Source organism: Leopardus geoffroyi, chromosome C3, assembly GCF_018350155.1.
Source record: "Leopardus geoffroyi isolate Oge1 chromosome C3, O.geoffroyi_Oge1_pat1.0, whole genome shotgun sequence".
In the NCBI taxonomy this organism is placed as follows: Eukaryota; Metazoa; Chordata; class Mammalia; order Carnivora; family Felidae; genus Leopardus; species Leopardus geoffroyi.
This window is the reverse complement of record NC_059338.1, coordinates 1,874,978-1,894,439: the sequence shown is the minus strand read 5'-3', so window position 1 is coordinate 1,894,439 and position 19,462 is coordinate 1,874,978. Positions and strand designations below refer to the sequence as shown.

The following is a 19,462-nucleotide window of genomic DNA, read 5'->3' as shown; positions in this document are numbered from 1 at the left end:
CCACCCTGGGTGGAGCTGAAACTCGCCACCTACCTCTCCCCTGGGATGGGTCCCTTCATAAGGCCCTGGGCTAGGGGCTGGTGGTTGCCTGTCCACGCCTGCTCTAGAGACCCAGGGTAGGTGGGGGGGAGACCCAGAGAGTACATGGAGCGTGGAGTTTGAGTGCCGGGAAGGATCTGGAGATGAAGGGCTTTGAGAGCTTCTGGATTGCTTATACTCCCGCCCCGGGATCTCAGGCCTCACGAGGAAGCCATGCCGTCTGCAAAGGGCCCTGATGTCTGGAGGGTCTGTGTGAGCCCTTGCAGGTGGCCAGGAAGCACTCTTCCAACTCCAAGAGCAGAAAAGGCATTCCACCCCCCACCCCCACCGCCAAGGTGGGACTGGAGGACACTGGATCTGCAGGGCCCCATAATCTTGCTGACAAGACCCCCACCGGCGCCCCGCTCCTCCAAGATCACTTGCAACGGTGCGACAGTCGGATGGGTAAACTCACTCCCAGCGGCAGGGCCGATGATACGTCCTGTTGCTGGAAAGGCCAAGGCAGCTAAGGCATCACTGCGGGAGCCACTTGGCTGCCAGAGGGCAAGGTGAGGGGCCGGCAGGAGTCGCAGGCCCTCAGGGGTCTCCAGAGCACTCCGTGCTCCTTCCCACCTCTTTGGACTCCTCCCATTCAAGAAAGCAGCCATCACGCAAGATAGATAGGAGTTCAAGTTTATTCTTGGAAAAAAGTCTCAGCCTCCGGAACCGTCCAGAAAGGTTTCCCCAGGGAGCCCCGCCCCTCCAAATGATCACTGATCTTTTCTGACCCCAGCTCCAACCGAGGCTCGCTATGATGCCGCCACTTGGGTAAGGGGCTCCTCCAGGTACTGCACCAAAGCCTGGGCCTGCAAGAGGGGAGGAGTGATCAGGCCCGCACAGGCCTGCCACCAGAGGGGTCCCAGTCTACGTGTGTTCCTCCGCTGGGCGCCCCGCCCCCACCACACACAGGCTGGGTGACAGGAGGACTCCGGGAAGGCGATGGGGTGGGAGCGGACAGTGAAAAGCCCAGGCCTGGGCCCAGGGCTGCAGACAGAGGGGCACGTACACACCTTGGCCTTGAGCATCCCGAAGCCCACGGTCTCCTTGGCGTACATACACAGCAGGAGGTTGGCCACCCGCGTGATGGCTACACGGCCCTCCTGGTGGGGCGAGATCACGGGATGTAATGCTCTGCCTGGCACCTTTAGCCCTTTCCCCAAGGGCTCCTCTTCAGAAAGGTTATCTTCCTTCCATGCCCTGGGCATGGCAGGAGCTCCAGACCAAGGGCTCTGGCCACAGCCCTGGACGTGGGATCCTGAGTTCAGATTCCAGCTTCAGCACAGCCCTCTACGACTTACTATGGGAAACTCAATCTCCCAGCCGCTTGGTTTCTCTTTCTGTGACCGCCCCCCCCCCACCTCATCCCAGCTGGTAAGGGTACACAGGAGGGGGTTTTGAATCTACAAAGGGCTGTCCACATGGGTGATGTTTTTACTATGGGTTCACCCCAACCAAAGACACTGCGAGGAGCTAGGGAGCAGTAGCCTAAGGTAGAGTTCTCTTTTCCCCGGGGTAATGTTTCTCAAATAGCAGGTCTGACTCTAGGGTTAGATCAGTTAAGGAGGTGGATTAGCATTTAAAAGAAGAGAAATGGGAGTGCGTTGCACGCGGTAAGGGAAGTACTGTTTTGTGAAACTTTTGTTTTAGTGTGTGTGGGGGGGGGGGGGGCGTGCATTGGGCTCTGACTTAAGAGGCATGTCTTACAGCTGGGGTGTGGACAAGATGTTGGAAAACCACTGCTCGACAGCACCAACCCCAGGTCAGGCACGAAGAAGGAGTCATCAGCTGAAGTGAAATGGCGTCCTTGGTTGGGCACGGGGCGAGGATGAGGCAGACAGCCCGGTTACGGTGGGTGACAGCCCAAATCCTTTGGGGAGACTTCACTCTTGGGCCTTTTCAGTTTGGTTCGCGAACTTTCCCTGGCCATCTGCTGTGTGCTGGGAGCCAGGTGCTTCACTCCCTGCCTCTCTGGCCTCACCTCTACTCACCTCCCCCACTCCCACGCTGTACCAGCTACATCAACCTTGTCCATCCTTGACCAGATGCCGCTCTGCCTCAGGGCCTTTACGCTTGCCTTTGTCAAAAACGTTCTTCCCCCAGACAGCCACAGGGCTTGCCAACTTCCTTCAGATCTCTAATGAAATGTCACTTTTCCAGTGAGATGGTCCCTGACATACGCCCCCACCTCACTTCCTTTCCCATCGCATTTTCAATACCTAACATCCTAGTTTTTTAACTTAGACGCGTTTTACAGCACACACAAAACCGCGAGCTTCTGTGAGGAGTTAGAGCTGCAGTTTTTTGTTCCTTTGCTACTTTTTCCCTAGTCCTTAGAACACTGCAGGGACGTAAACATTTGCTGGCCCAACAAACACAAAGGTGAGCGAAACCGTTTCTGTCTCCCGGGAATTTGCCGTCTAATGGCTACTTCCCCTTTCTAGACTGCAGCTCTGTTTTCTGTAAACGGAAGGAACAGGCCCAGGGTCTGGAGACTCTGCTGTGCTTCTGTGAGTCTGCGAATCTGGGATGACGACACTGCACAGCTTACGTCCTTTCTTTTGGTCTTCACGACAACCTGTGTGCATGTGTGCACGCACGCGTGTTCGGACGGATTACCGCTTCCACCTTAGAGATGTGCTAGGGAAGCTTAGAGAGGTTGAGTGACTTACCCGAGGTTCCACAAACCACAGGTGGCTGGCTGACACCAGACGCCCAGTCAGACCCTGGGTCCCTGGCTCCTTCCTCACCACCACTTGAGGCACAGGGTCCTGCCCTACCATAATGCAGCAGCAGACCAACTCTTAGCCCTCAGAGATCCTGTCCCTGCCCCTCCAACCATCCAGGATGGGGTCCAGGTCGCCCCATGGGGATCCCCTTGGGGGACAGAGGAAGTGGCTCTCCTCTCCATACCATGCAGTCCATGAGGATGAATTTGAGATTGTCTTCATTAAACGCTTGGTTCCCGTTCCGGTCGTAGGCGGCCCAGATGTTGCTGGCGATGGCCGCGGTGACCCGGGCGTCCGTATCCCCGTAACCGGAGTAAGCCAGCAGAGAGCCCTCGTTATTCAGCAGCCTGGCGAGTGGCGGCAAGGGGTTCGGACGTGCCCGCGGCGGCGACAAAAACGTCCCAGCTCCCGCCGGGGCGCTTGCAGAAAGCAGGGGTCTGGGCAGAGCCTGTCCAGAACGTGCCCCGGGATCCACGCTCCGGTCTCCCCCCCACCCCCACCCCCACCCCTCCGGCCGCGGCCGCCCCGCCTTCCTCCCCTCCCCGAGACCCTTCCCCAGCGCGCCCTGGGCTCGCCGCTCGCCTGCTCCGTCCGCACTCACAGCGTGCTCTGGACACCGCCGGTGTTGGCCTGGCTTAACACCTGGGTCAAAGCCTTGGGACGCAGCATGCCTGCGGCTCCCAAGCCCCCGCTTCCGCGCCAGCCCCCGAGCCGTCTCCCGCGGGCTTCCGCGGGCACCTCCCCGAGCTCCGGGCCGCTCCGGAACGCCGCGCGACCCGGAGGTCCCGGCCGCGCTCTGCGGTGACGACGCAACACCGCCCCCGCCGCAGGGGGCGCCGGGAGTTGTAGTTCCGTGCGGCCTTGCGGCGCACCCTGGGAACTGTAGTTCCCCTTTCCCCGGGGACCACGCGGCGGAGGGGGGGCGGAAAGAGCGGGAGCGAAAAGGACAGTGGCAGTACTGGAAGGACGTTTAACCCCTCCCCGGGGGCAGAAGCGTCATCATGCCCGCTTGACAATCCACGACCAGTAACTGAAAACAGCAATCCCCGTATTTGTCAGGCACACGTTTGTTACTTTTGAAAGCAGTTTCCTACGTTATGCACGGCCCTGTGGGATGAGACCAAGGCTCAGAAAGGCCGCGCCTGCCGAACCCAGGCCCCTGGAGCCGTACTTAGTAACGTCGTGCAGGCCACGACCTTCGGGGGCATAGTCAGTCCTAGAGGTGAGATCTTGGGTGGACGTCCAGAAGTGGGCGAACTCAGCCTCCGAGGCGGGAGGGGCCCGGGAACGGAGCCAACGCGGTGACGGGGACAGCGTTTGGTCCGCGAGCGGGAGTCCCCGCGGAGGCGGCCGGCCTGGGCTGGCTGCCGGCTGTCGTGGGGAGCCCGCCCCGCCCCGTGAGGCCCGGTGCGGCGGCGCGGCCCCGGCTGCAGTGCCCCCCCAGGCCGCCCGGGGCGCTGTGGGCGCCGCTGGTCCGGAGGGCGGCGCGGCCGCGGGGAGGGGAGGGCAGGGCAGGGGGGGTGCGGAGGGGCGGAGGCCGGAGCCGAGCCGGCCGGCCGGGCGGGGAGGAGGAGGAGGAGGAGGAGGAGGAGGAGGAGGAGCCGGGGCGGGCTGGCGGGCGGCCGGGTGGCGGCGGCGGCATGGCGGAGCCGAGCGGGGCCGAGGCCAGGCCCCCCATTCGGGTCACCGTCAAGACCCCCAAGGACAAGGAGGAAATCGTGATCTGCGATCGAGCCTCCGTCAAGGAGGTAGTACGCGCGGCGAGGGTCGCGGAGGAGGGGTCTGCGAAGAGAGGGGTGGCCCCGAGGCGCTGGGGCGGCGGGCGGGGGCCCCGCAGGCTCTCGGAGGGGCGGGAGGCGCGGAGCGGGGCTGGGGGCGTCCGGCGAGAGGGAGCCGGCGAGCGCGGCGCGTGCGGCGGACGCGAGGCCGGGGCGCGCCTTGTGGCCTGGGCTGGGGGCGTGGCGGAGCGTGGGGAGGGGGCACCTGGCACCGCGCAGGGGAAGGACCAGGGCCTTGAGGGCAGCGTGCGCCGCGGGGAATGGCCGGGGGGCCGGGGCGCCGAGGCCGGGCGGGCTCCGGGCACGGCGCTGCGCCAGGAGAGCGGGCGGGGGGCGCCTCCGGGTTCTGGGACGCGGGGCGCCGGGGGAGCATTTCCCCGGGCCCGTATCCTTCCGACGCTCCCAAATCGAGGGGGTTACGGTGGGCCCTCGGCCTCTCTGGGACTTACGGTGTGCAGTAGGTGCTCAATAAAAGTGTGTTGAATGAGTGAATGAGGGAGCTTTTCCTGTGTTCGCACCTCCTGTGGCTGCTCCACAATTTCACGCAGGCGGGGCTTAACACAGGCCATCTGGTTGGAAGGAAGGGCTCTGGAAGCTGCGTTTGCTTAGCAAGTGCACTCTTTACTGAGAGTGTCTGTTTTGGTTTAAGTTTGTTTTGGAGGGGAGAGCTGATAGATTTGGGGAGTCTCACTCTCCCAAGCCAGTCTTTAGTGCCATCACTGCTCCCTCTCCCCCGTTGTAAAGTGACTGCATTCCAGAACTTACATTCTCTGCCCTGCAAAGCTGAATTTGAAGTCAGCTTGAATGGAGAGACAGTGTGTTTGGTCAAGAGCTGGGGCTTTGGGGTCAAGTCCTGCGTTCCAGTGCAGTTACATAACTGCTCTGAGCCTCAGTTTTCTCATCTTTAAAATGGAGATAATGATTCATACGTTTCTCATGGGACTGAGACTCTTAACTCCTGAGGAGTCACTGCTGGGATGCGTTTGTCCTAGTTGTTGCAAGATGGCTGGGCGTGAGGAAAGTTGGGGTCTGAGAATGGAGGCGGGGCGGTGGGGGGGGGCAGGGCCTGGGTGGAAGGCTGTTACAGGAGTTGGGATGGGCAGGGGCCAGCAGGGCAGGGCCCTCACAGGGAGCTGGGCAGAGGGACTGCGGAGGGGGTGGCAGGAAGCAGCAAGGGCCTTCTGGGGTGGGAGACCCCAGGAGTTGAGCTGAGAGGGGACGTCACCGGTCCTTCTCTTTGGTTAACAAAGGGGCCTGCTTATCGCAGCAGGCTGGATGGAGTTGAGACTACGGAAGGGACTTCCCTGGGGGGCTAGAGGCAGGGTCCCTGGTGGGTGGAGCCCAGGAGCCTCCGCAGTGACTTCTGCCTCCTGACCACAGTTCAAAGAGGAGATCTCCAGGAGGTTTAAGGCTCAGCAGGATCAGCTGGTCCTGATCTTCGCAGGCAAGATCCTCAAGGATGGGGACACCCTGAACCAGCATGGGATCAAGGATGGGCTCACTGTCCATCTGGTCATCAAGACCCCTCAGAAGTAAGTCCAGGAGAGGAGCACATCCAACTTCTGATCAGGCCTCTTTCCCCCCCCCACCCGGTGTCTCACCCGCCACTCGTCTGTACCTGGAGGGCCCTGCCAAGGTCCGGGAAGAATTGGCAAGCCCTACCAGGGGAGGGGACGGGACTCACCTCTCCCAGAATGCCCCGGAGGCAGATGGTGCTAGCTTCTCCCTCGGCCTGAACTACTAACTGCCCCCAGCATTACCGCACCCCCGCCTGAGGGCTGCTTAGGAGGTGGCTTGTGATAGGGTACTAGAGGCACCGAAAGTCCTCCTCCGAGATCACCGTCTTCCCTCTGGGGCTCACCTCAGCTGGGACTTCATTTCTCTGTCCTCAGGGCTCCAGATCCAGCTGCCACCACTGCTTCTCCCCCCTCCACTCCAGACCCTGCCTCGGCACCCTCCACCACACCTGCTTCACCCGCCGCCCCTGCCCAGCCCTCCACCTCCGGCAGCGCCACTTCGGATGCTGGCAGCGGAAGCCGGAGGAGCAGTGGGGGGGGGCCCTCCCCAGGGGCTGGGGAGGGACCCCCCAGCGCTACTGCATCCATACTCTGTAAGCCCTGAGGGAGGAGGTGCCAGTCCTGCTTTGGGCTAGGGCGCGGGGGGAGCCAAGAGGAGGCAGAAACATGGTCCCTGCTCCTGGTCTGATGGGGACAGGGAACCCCTCGACATAGGGTTCCAGACATTGCTGCTTGAGCGGAGCAGGGGAGGACATCCGTCTATGAGGGCCTCCCGGAGGAGGGGAGCATGGGTGAACGTTAAGGGGACGGGAGAAATGAGGTTGCGGACGTGGGGAATGCGGGGTGAGGATATTGGAGTTTGGGGACAGAGTGGGTCCAGCAGCAGCCAGCTGGGGAGTGGTTAGGCTCATTCAGCAGGCCGTCACTGGTCGCCGTCTCTTTGCTCAGTGCCGTGCCCGGCTCTCGGCCTCGGCTTCCAGAGAGGTCTCGGTCTGCTAGGCTCCCGTCTCTGCCGGCAGCGGGCCAGGGCTTGGGCCCGGGGAAGGGTTGGAAAGGGGAGATGCCAGAAGCAGACAGGGCCCATCGCGGGGAGGCCTGCATTTGGCGGCTGTGGCCAGGTGGGGGCAGGGTTTTGCGGCGGGCCGTGACCCTGGCCCCTCCCCGCAGCTGGCTTTGGGGGCCTCCTGGGCCTGGGCAGCCTGGGCCTGGGCTCCGCCAACTTCATGGAGCTGCAGCAGCAAATGCAGAGACAGCTGATGTCCAACCCCGAGATGCTGTCGCAGATCATGGAGAACCCCCTGGTCCAGGACATGATGTCTAACCCCGACCTGATGCGCCACATGATCATGGCCAACCCCCAGATGCAGCAGTTGATGGAGCGGAACCCCGAGATCAGCCACATGCTCAACAACCCGGAGCTCATGAGGCAGGTGGGTGTGAGAGAAGGTTGGGGTGGGGACGGACAAGACACCGGCGGGACTTTTCCCACCTCGCCCTGCCTTGGCTTATCTGGTGACTTACTCATCCAGCAGCCCTGTTTGGAGCACTGGGGGTGTAGTGACGACAAGGCACAGGCCTAGCTTTCCAGGAACTTCTGGTCTCAAAAGGAAACGGGACAAGCAAGCGTGCAGTAGTAACGTGGCGTGGTTGGTGATGTCATAGTCCCGGGATCCCCTAAGAGAAGGGCTCCTGGCCCTACCCGGGGAGGGCGGGGAGCGCTCAGAGGAGGCTCTGGAGGAAGTGTCAGCCACGCTGAGACCCAGAGGAGGAATCACGAGCCAGAGGAAGAAAAGGAGGAGAGCGTTCAGGCCTGAGGGACAGCACGTGCAAAGGCCTGGGTGTAGGGTGTTCGGGGAGCGTCACGGCTGGGCCGGGCAGGGCCGGTGGCCGAAGGACACCCGCAGCGGCGGCGTGTCAGGCTTCGGGAGCCCTGTCTCGTGGCCCAGTCCCCCGGGGGAAGAGGAGAGATGACGTCAGCGGAGCCGTGGGCACCGGTGCTGGGTTCCCCTGGAGATAAGTGCCTTCGGAGCAAGGACTCGCGGGTGTTTTGTTCCCTGCCTAGAATGGCTCCTGGTGCGTGGAAGTCACTCCGGAAATACTTAGAGAATGAGTGAATTATGGGGTAAGGAGTCAGGGTCCCGTCTTAGACGTAAAGGTGCTTTAGTGAGCACTTGTGGGGGGACTTGGGAGTAGGGACAGGGAAGGCATCCCAGGCAGGGTGCCCTTTGTCCCCCGTCATGCACTGCCGTCCCCTGGAGTTGACACAGGCCAGCCCTTATTGAGAGTGAGCCCCCATCCCGTCCACGGGTTTCTCAAGGTTTGGCCAGGCCGGAGACCTGAGGGTGGGGTTAGAGGGTGCTGGTCGTGTCGCCCCAACGTGAATCCTTTCCCTCCCCAACTTATGGTCATCTTCCGGGAACCGCAGTGTGGTCTTGGACAGACAGAGTGATCTGGCCTCAAAACCTGGCCCCACCACTAACCGGCTGTGTGTCCCCAGTGAATCTCAGCCTATTTCCTCATCTGCAGAATAGGGACAGAAATATCTCCTTGGGACAATTATCATGGGGAGCACGTGACTTCCGTTGTGTGAATTACTTAGCTGGGTGCCTGTGTATCATAGGTGCTCAGATGTTACTCTCCTCTGCTTCCTCCTCCTCATGTCCTTTCCTACCAGTTTCCTTTTGCTCCCTGTACTTCCGAGGGCCTCAGGTTCGAGGGCCCTCCTGAACCTGAGGAAGAGAAGCTGCTGTCCTCGCCCCCCCCACCCCTGGGTCGTTGTACCGCAGCACAAAGCCAGGCAGACTCCCCTTGCAGGCAGGGACAGAGCCAAGATGACAGTAGAGGGAGGAATTTACCGGCCACCCTGCCGCTGTGGGGCAGTTCCTGGGCCCTGGACCCTAGTCCTGGGACAGACCTCCTCCTCGGGGCCCACCCCCGTCCAAGCCTGGTGCCCCCCTGGTTCTGGGGTTCTTCCTGTCTCTCTCCCTTCTCCACCAGACCATGGAGCTTGCTCGAAATCCAGCCATGATGCAAGAAATGATGCGGAACCAGGACCGGGCCCTGAGCAACCTGGAGAGCATCCCCGGAGGGTATAACGCCCTCCGCCGCATGTACACAGACATCCAAGAGCCGATGTTCAGTGCCGCCCGGGAACAGGTGGGACCAGGGGCTGGGCTGCGGGAGGGCTGTTTGGGCTCAGGATTCCCTATCCCCGGATCCAAGTCAGCCTCTTTGCCTACACAGCCCTCCGACAGTGGGCCTTGGCTTGAGAGCGCTTCTCACAGCACAGGCGGGGGTGGTCCAGCCTGGCACGGGGCAGGGCAGCAGGGTGGAAGGTAGCAGAATTCCCCAGGGAAGCGGGCGGGGTGTAGCGTGCAAAGCGTCCGACGACTTCTTGCCCCGGGGGCTCAGGGGCCGTGGGGTCGGCAGCGTGTCTCAAGTGTGGTCCTCGGATCACCTGCATCAGAATCACCCGGGGGGGCTCGCCGATCGTCAGATTCCTGGTTCCCACCTTCGAGCCGCTTCCTGACTCAATCTCTGGAATCAGGCCCTGGGAAGATGCACTTTTAAAAGTACCTCATGGATTCTTCCAGATACGTGAGAAGTATAGACCAAACTACAGCGTCCTGTCACGTCCCTGTATGTAGTGTCAGTGCCTTTGGGGTTCTTGTTTTTTCTTTTTTAAGTTTAATTTGCACTAAATACGTGACACAAATATTTACACGCTTCAAAGTTCCGAAGTTATACAAAGTAAACAATAGGGGATCCGTCCTTCTGGTTCCATCTCCCAGCCACCTCTTTTCTACCTCAGAGGTGACTACTGGTAGTGTTTCTTAGAATTTCCTGCGCGTATTTTATACTTGCAAGTAAGGCTTTCCAGAAAGAAGTGTAGCTTCATGCGGCCCTGCCCCAGTTGACAGCTCCTTCCCTCTCCAGAGCTGACTGCCACTGAGAAGTTGGTGTTTACCGCCTTGATTCTTTTATGGCCTAGGTTTGTGTCCGTAAATAATGTAGAGTATTGTTTTGCATATTTTTAAACCTCCTAGAAGTGGCATCCTGCTGTTCATATAGTTTTAACCTGCTTTTTAAAAACATTTCTTACGAACACATTTCTTGGAGGATAACACGGCTTCAGAAAGGGACACATATCATAAGCGTGCAGCTTGATGGGAGTTTCACGAACTGAACACACACACACCCCAAACCAGGGCCCAGGCGGGAGGGTGGGATCTCCTGTTCCTTTTTCCTTGTGGACGAGAGCACCACGTCCTGCGTGGTCTGTGCTGTCCCAGCAGATTTCCTTGTTCATGCCGCCTCCGTCCTACACCAAATCTCCACAAATAAGTGTGAGTCCAGCTGACTGTGCACGGGCCCGCTGGTCGGTCTGTCTGTCCTTGCAGTGACACCACATCGTCCTAATTAAGCCTGGGCTTCTGGTGGAGCAAACCCCTCACCTTGCTCTCCTGCGTCTTCTTGGTTATTCTTGGCAATGCTGTTGCAAATGTTAGAACGTGCTTGTCGGGATCAACTATGAGTTTTTAAAGGAATTTAAGTATTTAATTAAAAACGTATATCCAAGTAATGCATGCATCTGGTTAAAAAAAAAAAACAAAACAAAAAACCAAGGAGCTGAGAAAGGCTTATAACAAGCCCTCCGGCTAACTCTGATGCAGGCTAAATTGTAAGAACCATTGGAATAACTAAAAGAACAGACATTTGACGTGGGCAAACCTGGGTTCAAATACCTAACGCCCATTTTTAGTGGCGCAGTTTTAAGTTAGCTGCTTAACCTTTCTGAGTCTTAGCGTCTGTGTTTTCAAAATGGAAGTGATATAATAAAGCGGTGATGCTTGACCCCTTTATACCCTTAAGAATTATTGAGGACCTCAAAAAGGTTTTCTTTTTGTGGGTTGGGTCTCTTGATAGCCACTGTATCTGAAATTAAGACCGAGAAACTTACAGAAGGTTGATTAATTCGTTTTAAAACGACAGTAAATACCCTACACATTAATATAAAAAGCACGTTCGCTTAAAAAATAACTTAATTTTCCAAAACAAAACTTTAGAGGAGAGCGGCCTTGTTCTAACTTTTGCAGACTCCCTTGCCGTCTGGCTTGCTGTGGGACCCAATTCTGCTTCCGCGCTCGGTCTGGTGCAGTATCACATGTCACATAGCCTCTGGAAAACGCCACTGAACACTCATGAAAACAACAAGAGTGAAAAAAGGCAAATAGCGTCTCAGCATTCTAAAACCAGGGTTAAGCCTTGCAAGGGTCCCAGGGCCACACTTTGAGAACTGGTACATTGGAGGGCTACTGTAAACATTAGAAGAAACATGCCTGGTACGTAGTAGGTGCTCAATAAATGGCAGCTGTGATTGCCCGAGGGTGGTCAGAAGGAGATTCAGTCCATAGAGAGCACGCGGAAAACTAGGGGGCCCAGAACTCAGCGGTGGTGGGTGCCAGGCGAGTTACCAGGACGGGAAGTGTGAAACAGGGACAAAGCCTGAGGCTGGGGTACACAGACCCTGGCCTGCTGGCCGTCATCCCAGCAGGCATCTGGTAAGGCGGAGGAAGCCCGGCTCAGAGCTGGAGGGCCTTGGCTGGCTCTGGTCCCCACGACCTGCTCTGAATGAGCAGGAGACCCCGCGGTGACAAGGGGCTGAAGCTGTGCAGCTGAGGACCACCCAGGACCTCAGGATGGGGGGCTGGAGCAGGGAAATAGGGTACAGACTCCCTCAGCGAGCACAGCGCTGGACAGAGCTCTTGCCTGGGTGCCGGGGGATCCAGAGGAAGTTCCATTGCCACCTTGGGCAGCACGCCATGTGATGGGGTGCCGACCCTGAGGCCATCCTGGGGGACAGCAGGCAGCCTGGTGCTGAGGGGGCCTGCGTAGCTGAAGGAAGGAGGCCGAGGAGAAGGCTGTGCGGGGGGAAGCAGCGGAAGGAGGGCACGCTCAGCCGGAGATGAGTGCCCCTGAGGGGCTCCCCTGCGTGTGCTTGGAGGGACAGAATGCTATGAAGAGGACCTGGGCTTCTGGGGAGGTCCTATTGGACCAAGACGGCTGGACAGGGGGACGCCTAGAGGCAGCCCAGGGCTGAAGTAGAGAGCCAGCTCCCCTCAAGCCAACAATTATTTATTGAGCGCCTACTAGTGTCAGGGGAAGGGTGGGGTGCAAAGGTGACCTTACCTGTGCCCCTGAAGAACCGAGGAAGACATATGTGTCCTTACGCGATGAGAAGGTGTGTGTAAAGTACCACAGGGCACGAAGGAGACTAGAGACCAAGTCTTTGGAGCCCTCGGGGAAGGCGGGAAGTTTCCAGTTACCTGAGGGGTTTTGTCATCCCCTGGCCGCTCCTGCACTGGCCACCTCCCACCCTGCAAGGTGAGGGTGTGGCTGCCCGTCTCCAGGCCAGACCTGGAGCTGAGGGCCTCCGGGACCTCCCACCCCCTCCCTCTCCCAGGGAGGGGAGGCTGCTAGGTGAGAGGTGCGGGGGGGCCTGGCCCTCACCCTGGTTTGTTTCGGTCCTTAACCCAGAACCTTTCCCTCCTCCCAGTTTGGCAACAACCCCTTCTCTTCCCTGGCCGGGAACTCCGACAGCTCGTCCTCCCAGCCTCTGCGGACTGAGAACCGAGAGCCCCTCCCTAACCCCTGGAGCCCCTCGCCCCCCACCTCCCAGGCCCCCGGGTCCGGGGGGGAGGGCACCGGAGGATCGGGGACCAGCCAGGTGCACCCGACAGTCTCCAACCCCTTTGGGATCAATGCGGCTAGCCTGGGGTCAGGTATGTCCTGGGCTGGAAGGAGCTTAGTGGGGTCACCAGGGTAGTCCCTCTGCCCCAGGACTGAATGGGGCTCGCACTGCTGCAGCCTCCTGAAGACAGGTGAGCCTGTACTGAAGCCCCGGAGGGGGGGTCTGCAGCCTGGGGCAGAAGCTCTGCCCCCTTGGGATGAGGGGTGGTTTGGGCTGTGTCCTGACGTCCCTGGAGCAGCCTGGGTGGCGGCACAGAGTAAAGCAGGCCCCACTCCGAAGCGCTCAGCACTGCTGGTACCATCCAGGCAAATGGGTCAACCTGGGGAAGTGGGTGTGGGAGGAAGCGGGCGCTCCCAGGGACAGGCAGGTGTGAGGCTGGGGGAGAAGGATGTGTGGACTTGCCATGGACAGACCGGAGCGGGCTGTGCACAACCCTTGGGGAGGCCCCACTATCTGGACTGTGACCGTACATATGACCCCGGGGACGTCTCTGGTAGATGCCCCGGTGGGGGGGTGGGGGCGGCACCTTGATCGGGAGAGTCCCTTCCCCTCTGTGTGCTCCAGTCCCCTTATGACCTGTGGCTTTCAAATTGTACTCCTGAGTCCGGAGGTCCGGACTTTCCCCAGAAGGAGAAAGGACTGAGTGGGAGGGGCTCCAGCCAGTCCGTTTGTCACACTTGGTTCGGAGTGACATCTGGTTTGAGGAAAGGGCCTCTGCCACTAAGACTGCCAACCACGAGCCTATGTGACCTCCGTCAGACCCTTTCCTGGAACGGCCCGGGGGGGGGGGGGGGCGCACATGAGACCCAGTTTCCAACCTGCTTGTCCGTAGAGCAGCTGGGAGAGGGGCCGGGCGGAAGCAAGGCCAGAGCTGGGGCCCACGCCCCTGAACGGGGGGGGGGCGGCTTTTCGCCGCCCCTCTGAGCTCCCTAACGGCTCAACGTTGGAAGTAAGGGAGATGGAAGAGGGGCAGGCATCTGGTTTCCATCTGGACCCTTTTGTCCTTGTCGTCTTCCTCCTCGTGCTAGGAGTGTTCAACAGCCCGGAGATGCAGGCTCTCCTCCAGCAGATCTCTGAAAACCCGCAGCTGATGCAGAACGTTATCTCTGCCCCCTACATGCGCAGCATGATGCAGACGCTGGCCCAGAACCCCGACTTTGCTGCTCAGGTACGCAGTGTGGGGGCAGGTCGTGCGCAGTGGGCGGGAGCCGCGGGAGCCAGACGGCCTGGGCTCGTGTCTCCGGTCCCGCCCCCCCAGCTGCGTGAGCTCAGCCGGTCCCGAGCCTCCCAGTTTGCTCACCTGTACGTGGCCGTGGCCGTGGCCCCTCCCTCACGGCGTCCCGGGGGGCGCAGTGAGCTCATACGAGTAGAGCGCCCGGAACGTGGCGTGGTGCCCAGTGCGCCCTGTACTTGGGGACACCGTCAACGCCAGGCGCGGGGCTGCGAGCCCTGGCCCGAGGCCCGGAGCGCGGTTCCGTCTCCTCTCACTGCCCCCGGGAGGCCTTCGGGATGCACGGGGACCCAGATCTCCCACGGCGGTGGGGGTGCCGAGGGAGACAGGCCGCCGGGATTCTGAGGGCGGGCGGGCCCAGGCCTCCCTCCCGCCTTCACCCCGCAGATGATGGTGAACGTGCCGCTCTTTGCGGGGAACCCCCAGCTGCAGGAGCAGCTCCGCCTCCAGCTCCCCGTCTTCCTGCAGCAGGTGGGTGAGGCTCTCGGGGCCAGGGACGTGGGGGTGGGGGGGGCAGAGCAGAGCTCTGGGTGGCCGCCTGCGTCCTGCCACCACTGCCTTCCTTTGCCTGTTTCCCGCCAGATGCAGAACCCGGAGTCCCTGTCCGTGCTCACCAACCCCCGCGCCATGCAGGCCCTGCTGCAGATCCAGCAGGGCCTGCAGACCCTGCAGACCGAGGCCCCTGGGCTGGTACCCAGGTGAGGGCGGGGCCGGGGGCGGGGGGGGAGGGGCACAAGGCTCTGGCTCCGCCTCCGCGCCAGGCCCCGCCCCGCCGCTCTGAGGGTCTGCTCTCCTGCTTGTGCGCTCCGCCTTCTGGACCTCACGTTCCCATCCCTTTCTCAGAGGCTGCCTCCCACCCCTTGGTCTCTCCTGCCTGCAGCCTTGGCTCCTTCGGGATGTCCCGGACCCCGGCGGCCCCGGCAGGCAGCGACACTGGGTCTGCGCCCGAGGCCCCCACCTCCTCGCCAGCGCCCCCCGCCACGCCTTCTCCAGCGGGGGCTCCCAATGCTCCCCAGCACCTCATGCAGCAGATGGTCCAGCTGTTGGCAGGGGGCGGGAACTCCCAGGTACGCGGGGCTGCGGGCCGGTGTGGGGGGTGGCGGCAGCCTGGAGAGGCAGAGCGGGGTTTGGAGCCAGTCGGACCGCCACCCGCAGGGCTTGGTCTGCCCCTTGCTGGCCTTGGGCCGGTTGCCGCCTTTCCACGTTGGCTTTTGCGGCTGTGTGATGGAGACGAGAGTAATGATAGAACTTACCGGGCTCTGGGGGCCGTTCTCATGCCTCGTGTGTGAGAGCACATTCGCTCCACTCCTCACAACGGCCTTGGAAAGAAGCTGCTATCTCTGTGTTATAAAAGGGGGAAACTGAGGCCCAGAGAGGGTAAGTGGCTTGCTCAGAGTCACGCGGCCAGTAAGTGATGAGGCCAAGGTAGGCTGGCTCCTGAGTTTACACACCTTAACCACCACGTCCTGCCGCTGCTTCCTTCTATCACAGGGTCCTTTGGTGATTAAATTGGCCTCCGCCTCCAAGACTAGCGCGGAGGGTTCTGGGGGACGAGGTAACTAGAACCCTGTGTTGCAAAGTCAAGGCTGGGGGATTGGGTGAGGAGTAGGGTTGACCTCAGGTGAGGCCCTTAACCTTTCTCTGGCTTCCCTAACTCGTCTGGGAGGACCATTTTGGCAGAAACGTAAGTGTGCCCAGCTCTGCAGAAGGCTCTGTTCCACAAAACCCTGTAGGAGGGTTGGACCAAGAGTCACCAAGGAAGGTCCAGTCCAGCTTAGATCCTGCGGACCGTGAGGAGAAGCAGCACCCAACCCTGGAGAAGGCTCTCGTGCTGCACGTTAGGGGGCTTCTGTGACCCTCGGCACATCCTTTCCTTCTGGGGACAGTGCGTTCACCCTATCAGAGGCCAGGCGGCCTGTCACTGCTGGGCTCCTTCATGGCCAAGTCTAGTGCTTCCCGCACATCCTTTGGGAAAGCATTTCCAGGAGATGTACACAGGAGTGTCAGACACGAAAAGCCTTCTCTTCTGTAAATGATGGTGTTTGTTGATTGGCTAACCGTGATCAAACAGGTTCCTTCTTTCCTGGGGCCCTTCCCTGGCCTTTCCCGTGGCTCCCTGCTTGAAGACTGCCGGGGGCAGGGCTGGGGTGGACTTTGTGCAGACCGTGCGTCTTACCGAGCACACACCGTTTGGCTTCTGGAGCGCCGTTAACCTCTCCAGGGACAGAAAGTGGTTAGGAATATAGGCTGCTCTGGGCCCGTCTGTTACTTCGAAATGTTCAGAAAGACACCCCCCACCTTCTGTTACACAGTCGTTGACTGATGTGGGGTGCAGGCTCCGTGACCCCTGAGGCTCACCCTTCCCTGCCCACTGGTTGGGTCTGAGGATGCTGGAGAAGACCTACTGGTCATCTGCTCTGCGCCGTAAACCTCGGACTCAGAGAGGCCCGTCCTCTGCAGGTGCAGACGCCAGAAGGGGGTGGCCCTGCGCCCCCTTCACGAGGCCCGTCCTCTGCAGGTGCAGACGACGCCGGAAGTACGGTTCCAGCAGCAGCTGGAGCAGCTCAACTCCATGGGCTTCATCAACCGTGAAGCTAACCTGCAGGCCCTGATCGCCACAGGAGGGGACGTCAACGCAGCCATCGAGAGACTCCTGGGCTCGCAACTCTCCTAACCCCCCGGCTCCGCCTCCTGCCTCTCCCTTCCCTGGGCGCCAGCGCCTGGCTCCTCTGTCGGCCCCTGCCCTTTGCCTGCCGCCCCATCTCCCCGCCCCGTCCTCTCCAGACAGCAGGGTGACTTTAGGGGCACGGGCCTCGCCCCAGTGCCCTGCGCATTTTGGGTTTACTTGTACATCTCTTATGGAGTCTTTGCTCTGGGCCCTGCTCCAGCAGGGCCGTTCAAGTGGTTTTCACGGTGTCCCCGGTCGGCCCCAGCTCCTGGCCCCACCACCTCCTGGCACAGCCTGTAGACCTCTGGTGGCGGTGGCCTGGCCATGCTGGGTGGGAGGAGGGACTGGGGCGGGGTCTTCGTGTGTGCCTCTAGGGCTCTGCTTGTTGTCTGGTTACTTGTGGCGACTCCTCTGTCTCTCCACCTGCAGCCTCACCCCTGCTGGGACCACACAGTGAAGCAGGGCTGGCGGTTGGGGGGGGTGGGGACAGGCTCTCTTTTCCATCCCCCCCGCCCCCCCCCCCATCCTGGTCCCTTCATCCAGGCTTTGTTGGGATGTCCTGTCCGAAGGGAGAGACCAGACATCACCCTCCGTGTGAGGAACCGAGCCCTGGACCGGCCCGATGGAGTTGGGTGCAAAGGAGGGAGGAGATTTTCTGGAGGAGGGGGATGGGAAAACGAACTGAGTCACAGGCTCAGCGGCTGGAACCTGGAGTGGACACTTTGGGAGTGGAGGCCCCACGGAGCTCCCTTAGGCGGGGTCCAGGCTCAGGCCTGGCAGAGGGCCCTGGAGATGCTAACGGGGTCTGAGCCGCAGAAGGGCTCAGGGAAGCCAAGCGACACGGTTCACGGGGGCTCCTGCCGGCTCCGTTTCCAGAACCCGCCTGCATCCCCAGGTACCGGGGTCTCAGTCCCCCTCACGAGACACGAAGGGATTGGGGTCTGTGTCAGCAGCGGGTGTGTATGCGGTGGGTACTCACACACACACACTCGAGTGGCACAGGACGGCGGATCCCTCGTGGTTTCTGGTTCCGAGCGGTCTCCCACCAGAGAGAGGCAGGCAGGAGGGCTGGTCCAGGGCAGGAGTGCACACAGTCCAGGGAGCTAGGTCCTGGGCCTCTGGGCACCGGGCACCCCAAGGGCAGTGTGGTCCTGAAGCTGTCGGGGAACGGTAGAGGGGTCTCTACCCCTGCAGCCCCGGCCTTTGGATCCTTCACCGTTTCCTTCCAGGCCAGAGAGTTCTATCTGAGGAAGGGAAGGAAGGAGAGGGCAGCGGCGACGCCTTTGGTGTGGAATTGGACGTTGCCGTATCGAGCGCAGGGGAGGCTCCTGTCGCCTCTTCTCTCTGCAGCTTCGCGCAGCTGCTCGGAGGACCCGTGGCCGAGAGTATGGAGGCGCGAGGGGCACCATTGTCTCCCGAGTGGGAAAGCGTCCTGAGCAATCCGGAGAGGGTGTGTGTGGCTGTCCCTCCTGACCTCCCCAACCTCCACACTGGCCTTTGTAAATAAACCACGTGGTCTTTGTTGTCGGGATGTCTTGGTGTTTGCTTTCTGGGGGAGAGGAGGCCGGCCGAAGAAAACTCGGTTTTAGGGGGTTTCATAAAGCGAGACCCGAGGACGTTGAAGGGGGTTCAGTTGCCACAGGTGTTAAAGGATGCCGCCACCCCCACCCTGTCAGGGCGGGGAGGCGGGGCGTAGGAAGGTCATTACTGCCATCCTGTGACGATATGGCAAGACTCTTACCTCAGGTAAAAAGGCCGAGACAAAGCAAACTATTGCATCCAGACCTGCAAGTGAAGTCAGGAGATTTAGCCTTGAACTCCGGGACTAAGCCTGGCCGGTTCTCCCGCTGGAAGCCACAAAAACAGATCTGCCACGATCGGAAAGGGGCCAAGTGGAGTGAGCGGCGTTAGGGTGTCCGCGGGCGGACTCACCGGGCTGGCAGATCCCACGGCGGGGGGAGGGGAGGACACAGTGGGGGGGGGGGGCAAGTGATGGAAACTGCAGGAACGAGCACACGGGTCCACACGAAGAAGCGGGCGGCCGGCCGACCGGAGTCCTGGGAGGGGAGAGACGCCGAAGGACAACCTGAGGAACCAGGTCACCATTCTCTAGACGTGCAAACCAGCGGTCCACAGATGCCGCAAGCCCGGGCAATAAACTAGCAGTCTGCAGAAAGGCGCGAGCGAGGAGAAAACGTTTGGAAGCAACCGGAAAATCCAGACAGCGGGCTCTCGAGGGAGCGGCAGACCAGCGCCCGCGTCCCACCCGCGACGCGGAAGCCCACGGGGTGGATGCTGCCTCCCCGCCAGTCTGGGATGCGGCGCCCGGCGAGAACGTCTTTCCCACATGAAGGTAAGATAAAGGTATCTTCAGACAAAGCCAAACTGAGACCACCACCGGCCGACTCACGTGTGGGGTGATCTTGGGTCATAAGAAAAAGAAAAAACAAGAACAGAACAAAGAACAACGGTAAACGTGTGTGTAAACTCCATAAAACAAAAGGGATGATGTCTCGTGGTGGGGTGTTTTGTTTTGTTTTAGAGAGAGAGAGAGAGAGCGAGCGTGCGCCCAAGCTGGGGAGAAGGGTGCGGAGGGAGGGAGAGGGAGAGAATCTCAAGCGGGCTCCACACGCAGCACAGAGCCCAATGCGGGGCTCGAGCCCACGACTCTGGGATCATGACCTCAGCTGAAATCAAGACTCCGACGCTCAAC

The 19,462-nt window shown here is 60.6% G+C and overlaps 2 protein-coding genes across 8 annotated transcripts; one reads left to right on the top strand and one right to left on the bottom strand.

Annotated features, from left to right (window-relative positions):
- Positions 1–695: 695 nt before the first annotated feature.
- LAMTOR2 (late endosomal/lysosomal adaptor, MAPK and MTOR activator 2) lies at positions 696–3,625 on the bottom strand. The gene is made up of 4 exons (XM_045454445.1): positions 3,406–3,625; positions 2,989–3,151; positions 1,089–1,178; positions 696–884 (listed from the first exon to the last, which is right to left on the bottom strand). Exons 1-4 carry the CDS (start codon positions 3,471–3,473, stop codon positions 828–830), a joined length of 378 nt encoding a protein of 125 aa, XP_045310401.1. The 5' UTR covers positions 3,474–3,625; the 3' UTR covers positions 696–827.
- A 758-nt stretch (positions 3,626–4,383) lies between these two features.
- Positions 4,384–18,280, top strand: UBQLN4 (ubiquilin 4). Of its 7 annotated transcripts, none has more exons than XR_006706444.1 (12): positions 4,384–4,552; positions 5,963–6,114; positions 6,475–6,692; positions 7,267–7,529; positions 9,097–9,255; positions 12,656–12,881; positions 13,879–14,018; positions 14,469–14,552; positions 14,664–14,779; positions 14,925–15,148; positions 16,542–17,644; positions 17,979–18,280. XR_006706444.1 is itself a non-coding variant. In XM_045454439.1 (11 exons), exons 1-11 carry the CDS (start codon positions 4,445–4,447, stop codon positions 16,691–16,693), a joined length of 1,842 nt encoding a protein of 613 aa, XP_045310395.1. In that variant the 5' UTR covers positions 4,384–4,444; the 3' UTR covers positions 16,694–18,280. The 7 variants fall into 7 exon arrangements, 4 of the variants coding, with proteins under 4 accessions (XP_045310395.1, XP_045310397.1, XP_045310398.1 ...); XR_006706446.1 differs by having other exon boundaries at positions 4,385–4,552; positions 14,962–15,148; XR_006706445.1 differs by having other exon boundaries at positions 4,387–4,552; positions 14,962–15,148; positions 16,600–17,644.
- Positions 18,281–19,462: the final 1,182 nt, after the last annotated feature.

Excerpts from the sequence above, each read along its gene's own strand:
- LAMTOR2 (XM_045454445.1), bottom strand. The coding sequence starts at position 3,473 with ATGCTGCGTCCCAAGGCTTTGACCCAGGTGTTAAGCCAGGCCAACACC. Across the intron at positions 1,179-2,988 it reads TCATCCTCATGGACTGCATG|GAGGGCCGTGTAGCCATCAC; the intron begins GTATGGAGAGGA and ends TCGCCCCACCAG. Across the intron at positions 885-1,088 it reads TCGGGATGCTCAAGGCCAAG|GCCCAGGCTTTGGTGCAGTA; the intron begins GTGTGTACGTGC and ends CCCCTCTTGCAG.
- UBQLN4 (XM_045454439.1), top strand. The coding sequence starts at position 4,445 with ATGGCGGAGCCGAGCGGGGCCGAGGCCAGGCCCCCCATTCGGGTCACC. Across the intron at positions 6,693-7,266 it reads CGCTACTGCATCCATACTCT|CTGGCTTTGGGGGCCTCCTG; the intron begins GTAAGCCCTGAG and ends CCCTCCCCGCAG. Across the intron at positions 14,780-14,924 it reads GCCCCTGGGCTGGTACCCAG|AGGCTGCCTCCCACCCCTTG; the intron begins GTGAGGGCGGGG and ends TCCCTTTCTCAG.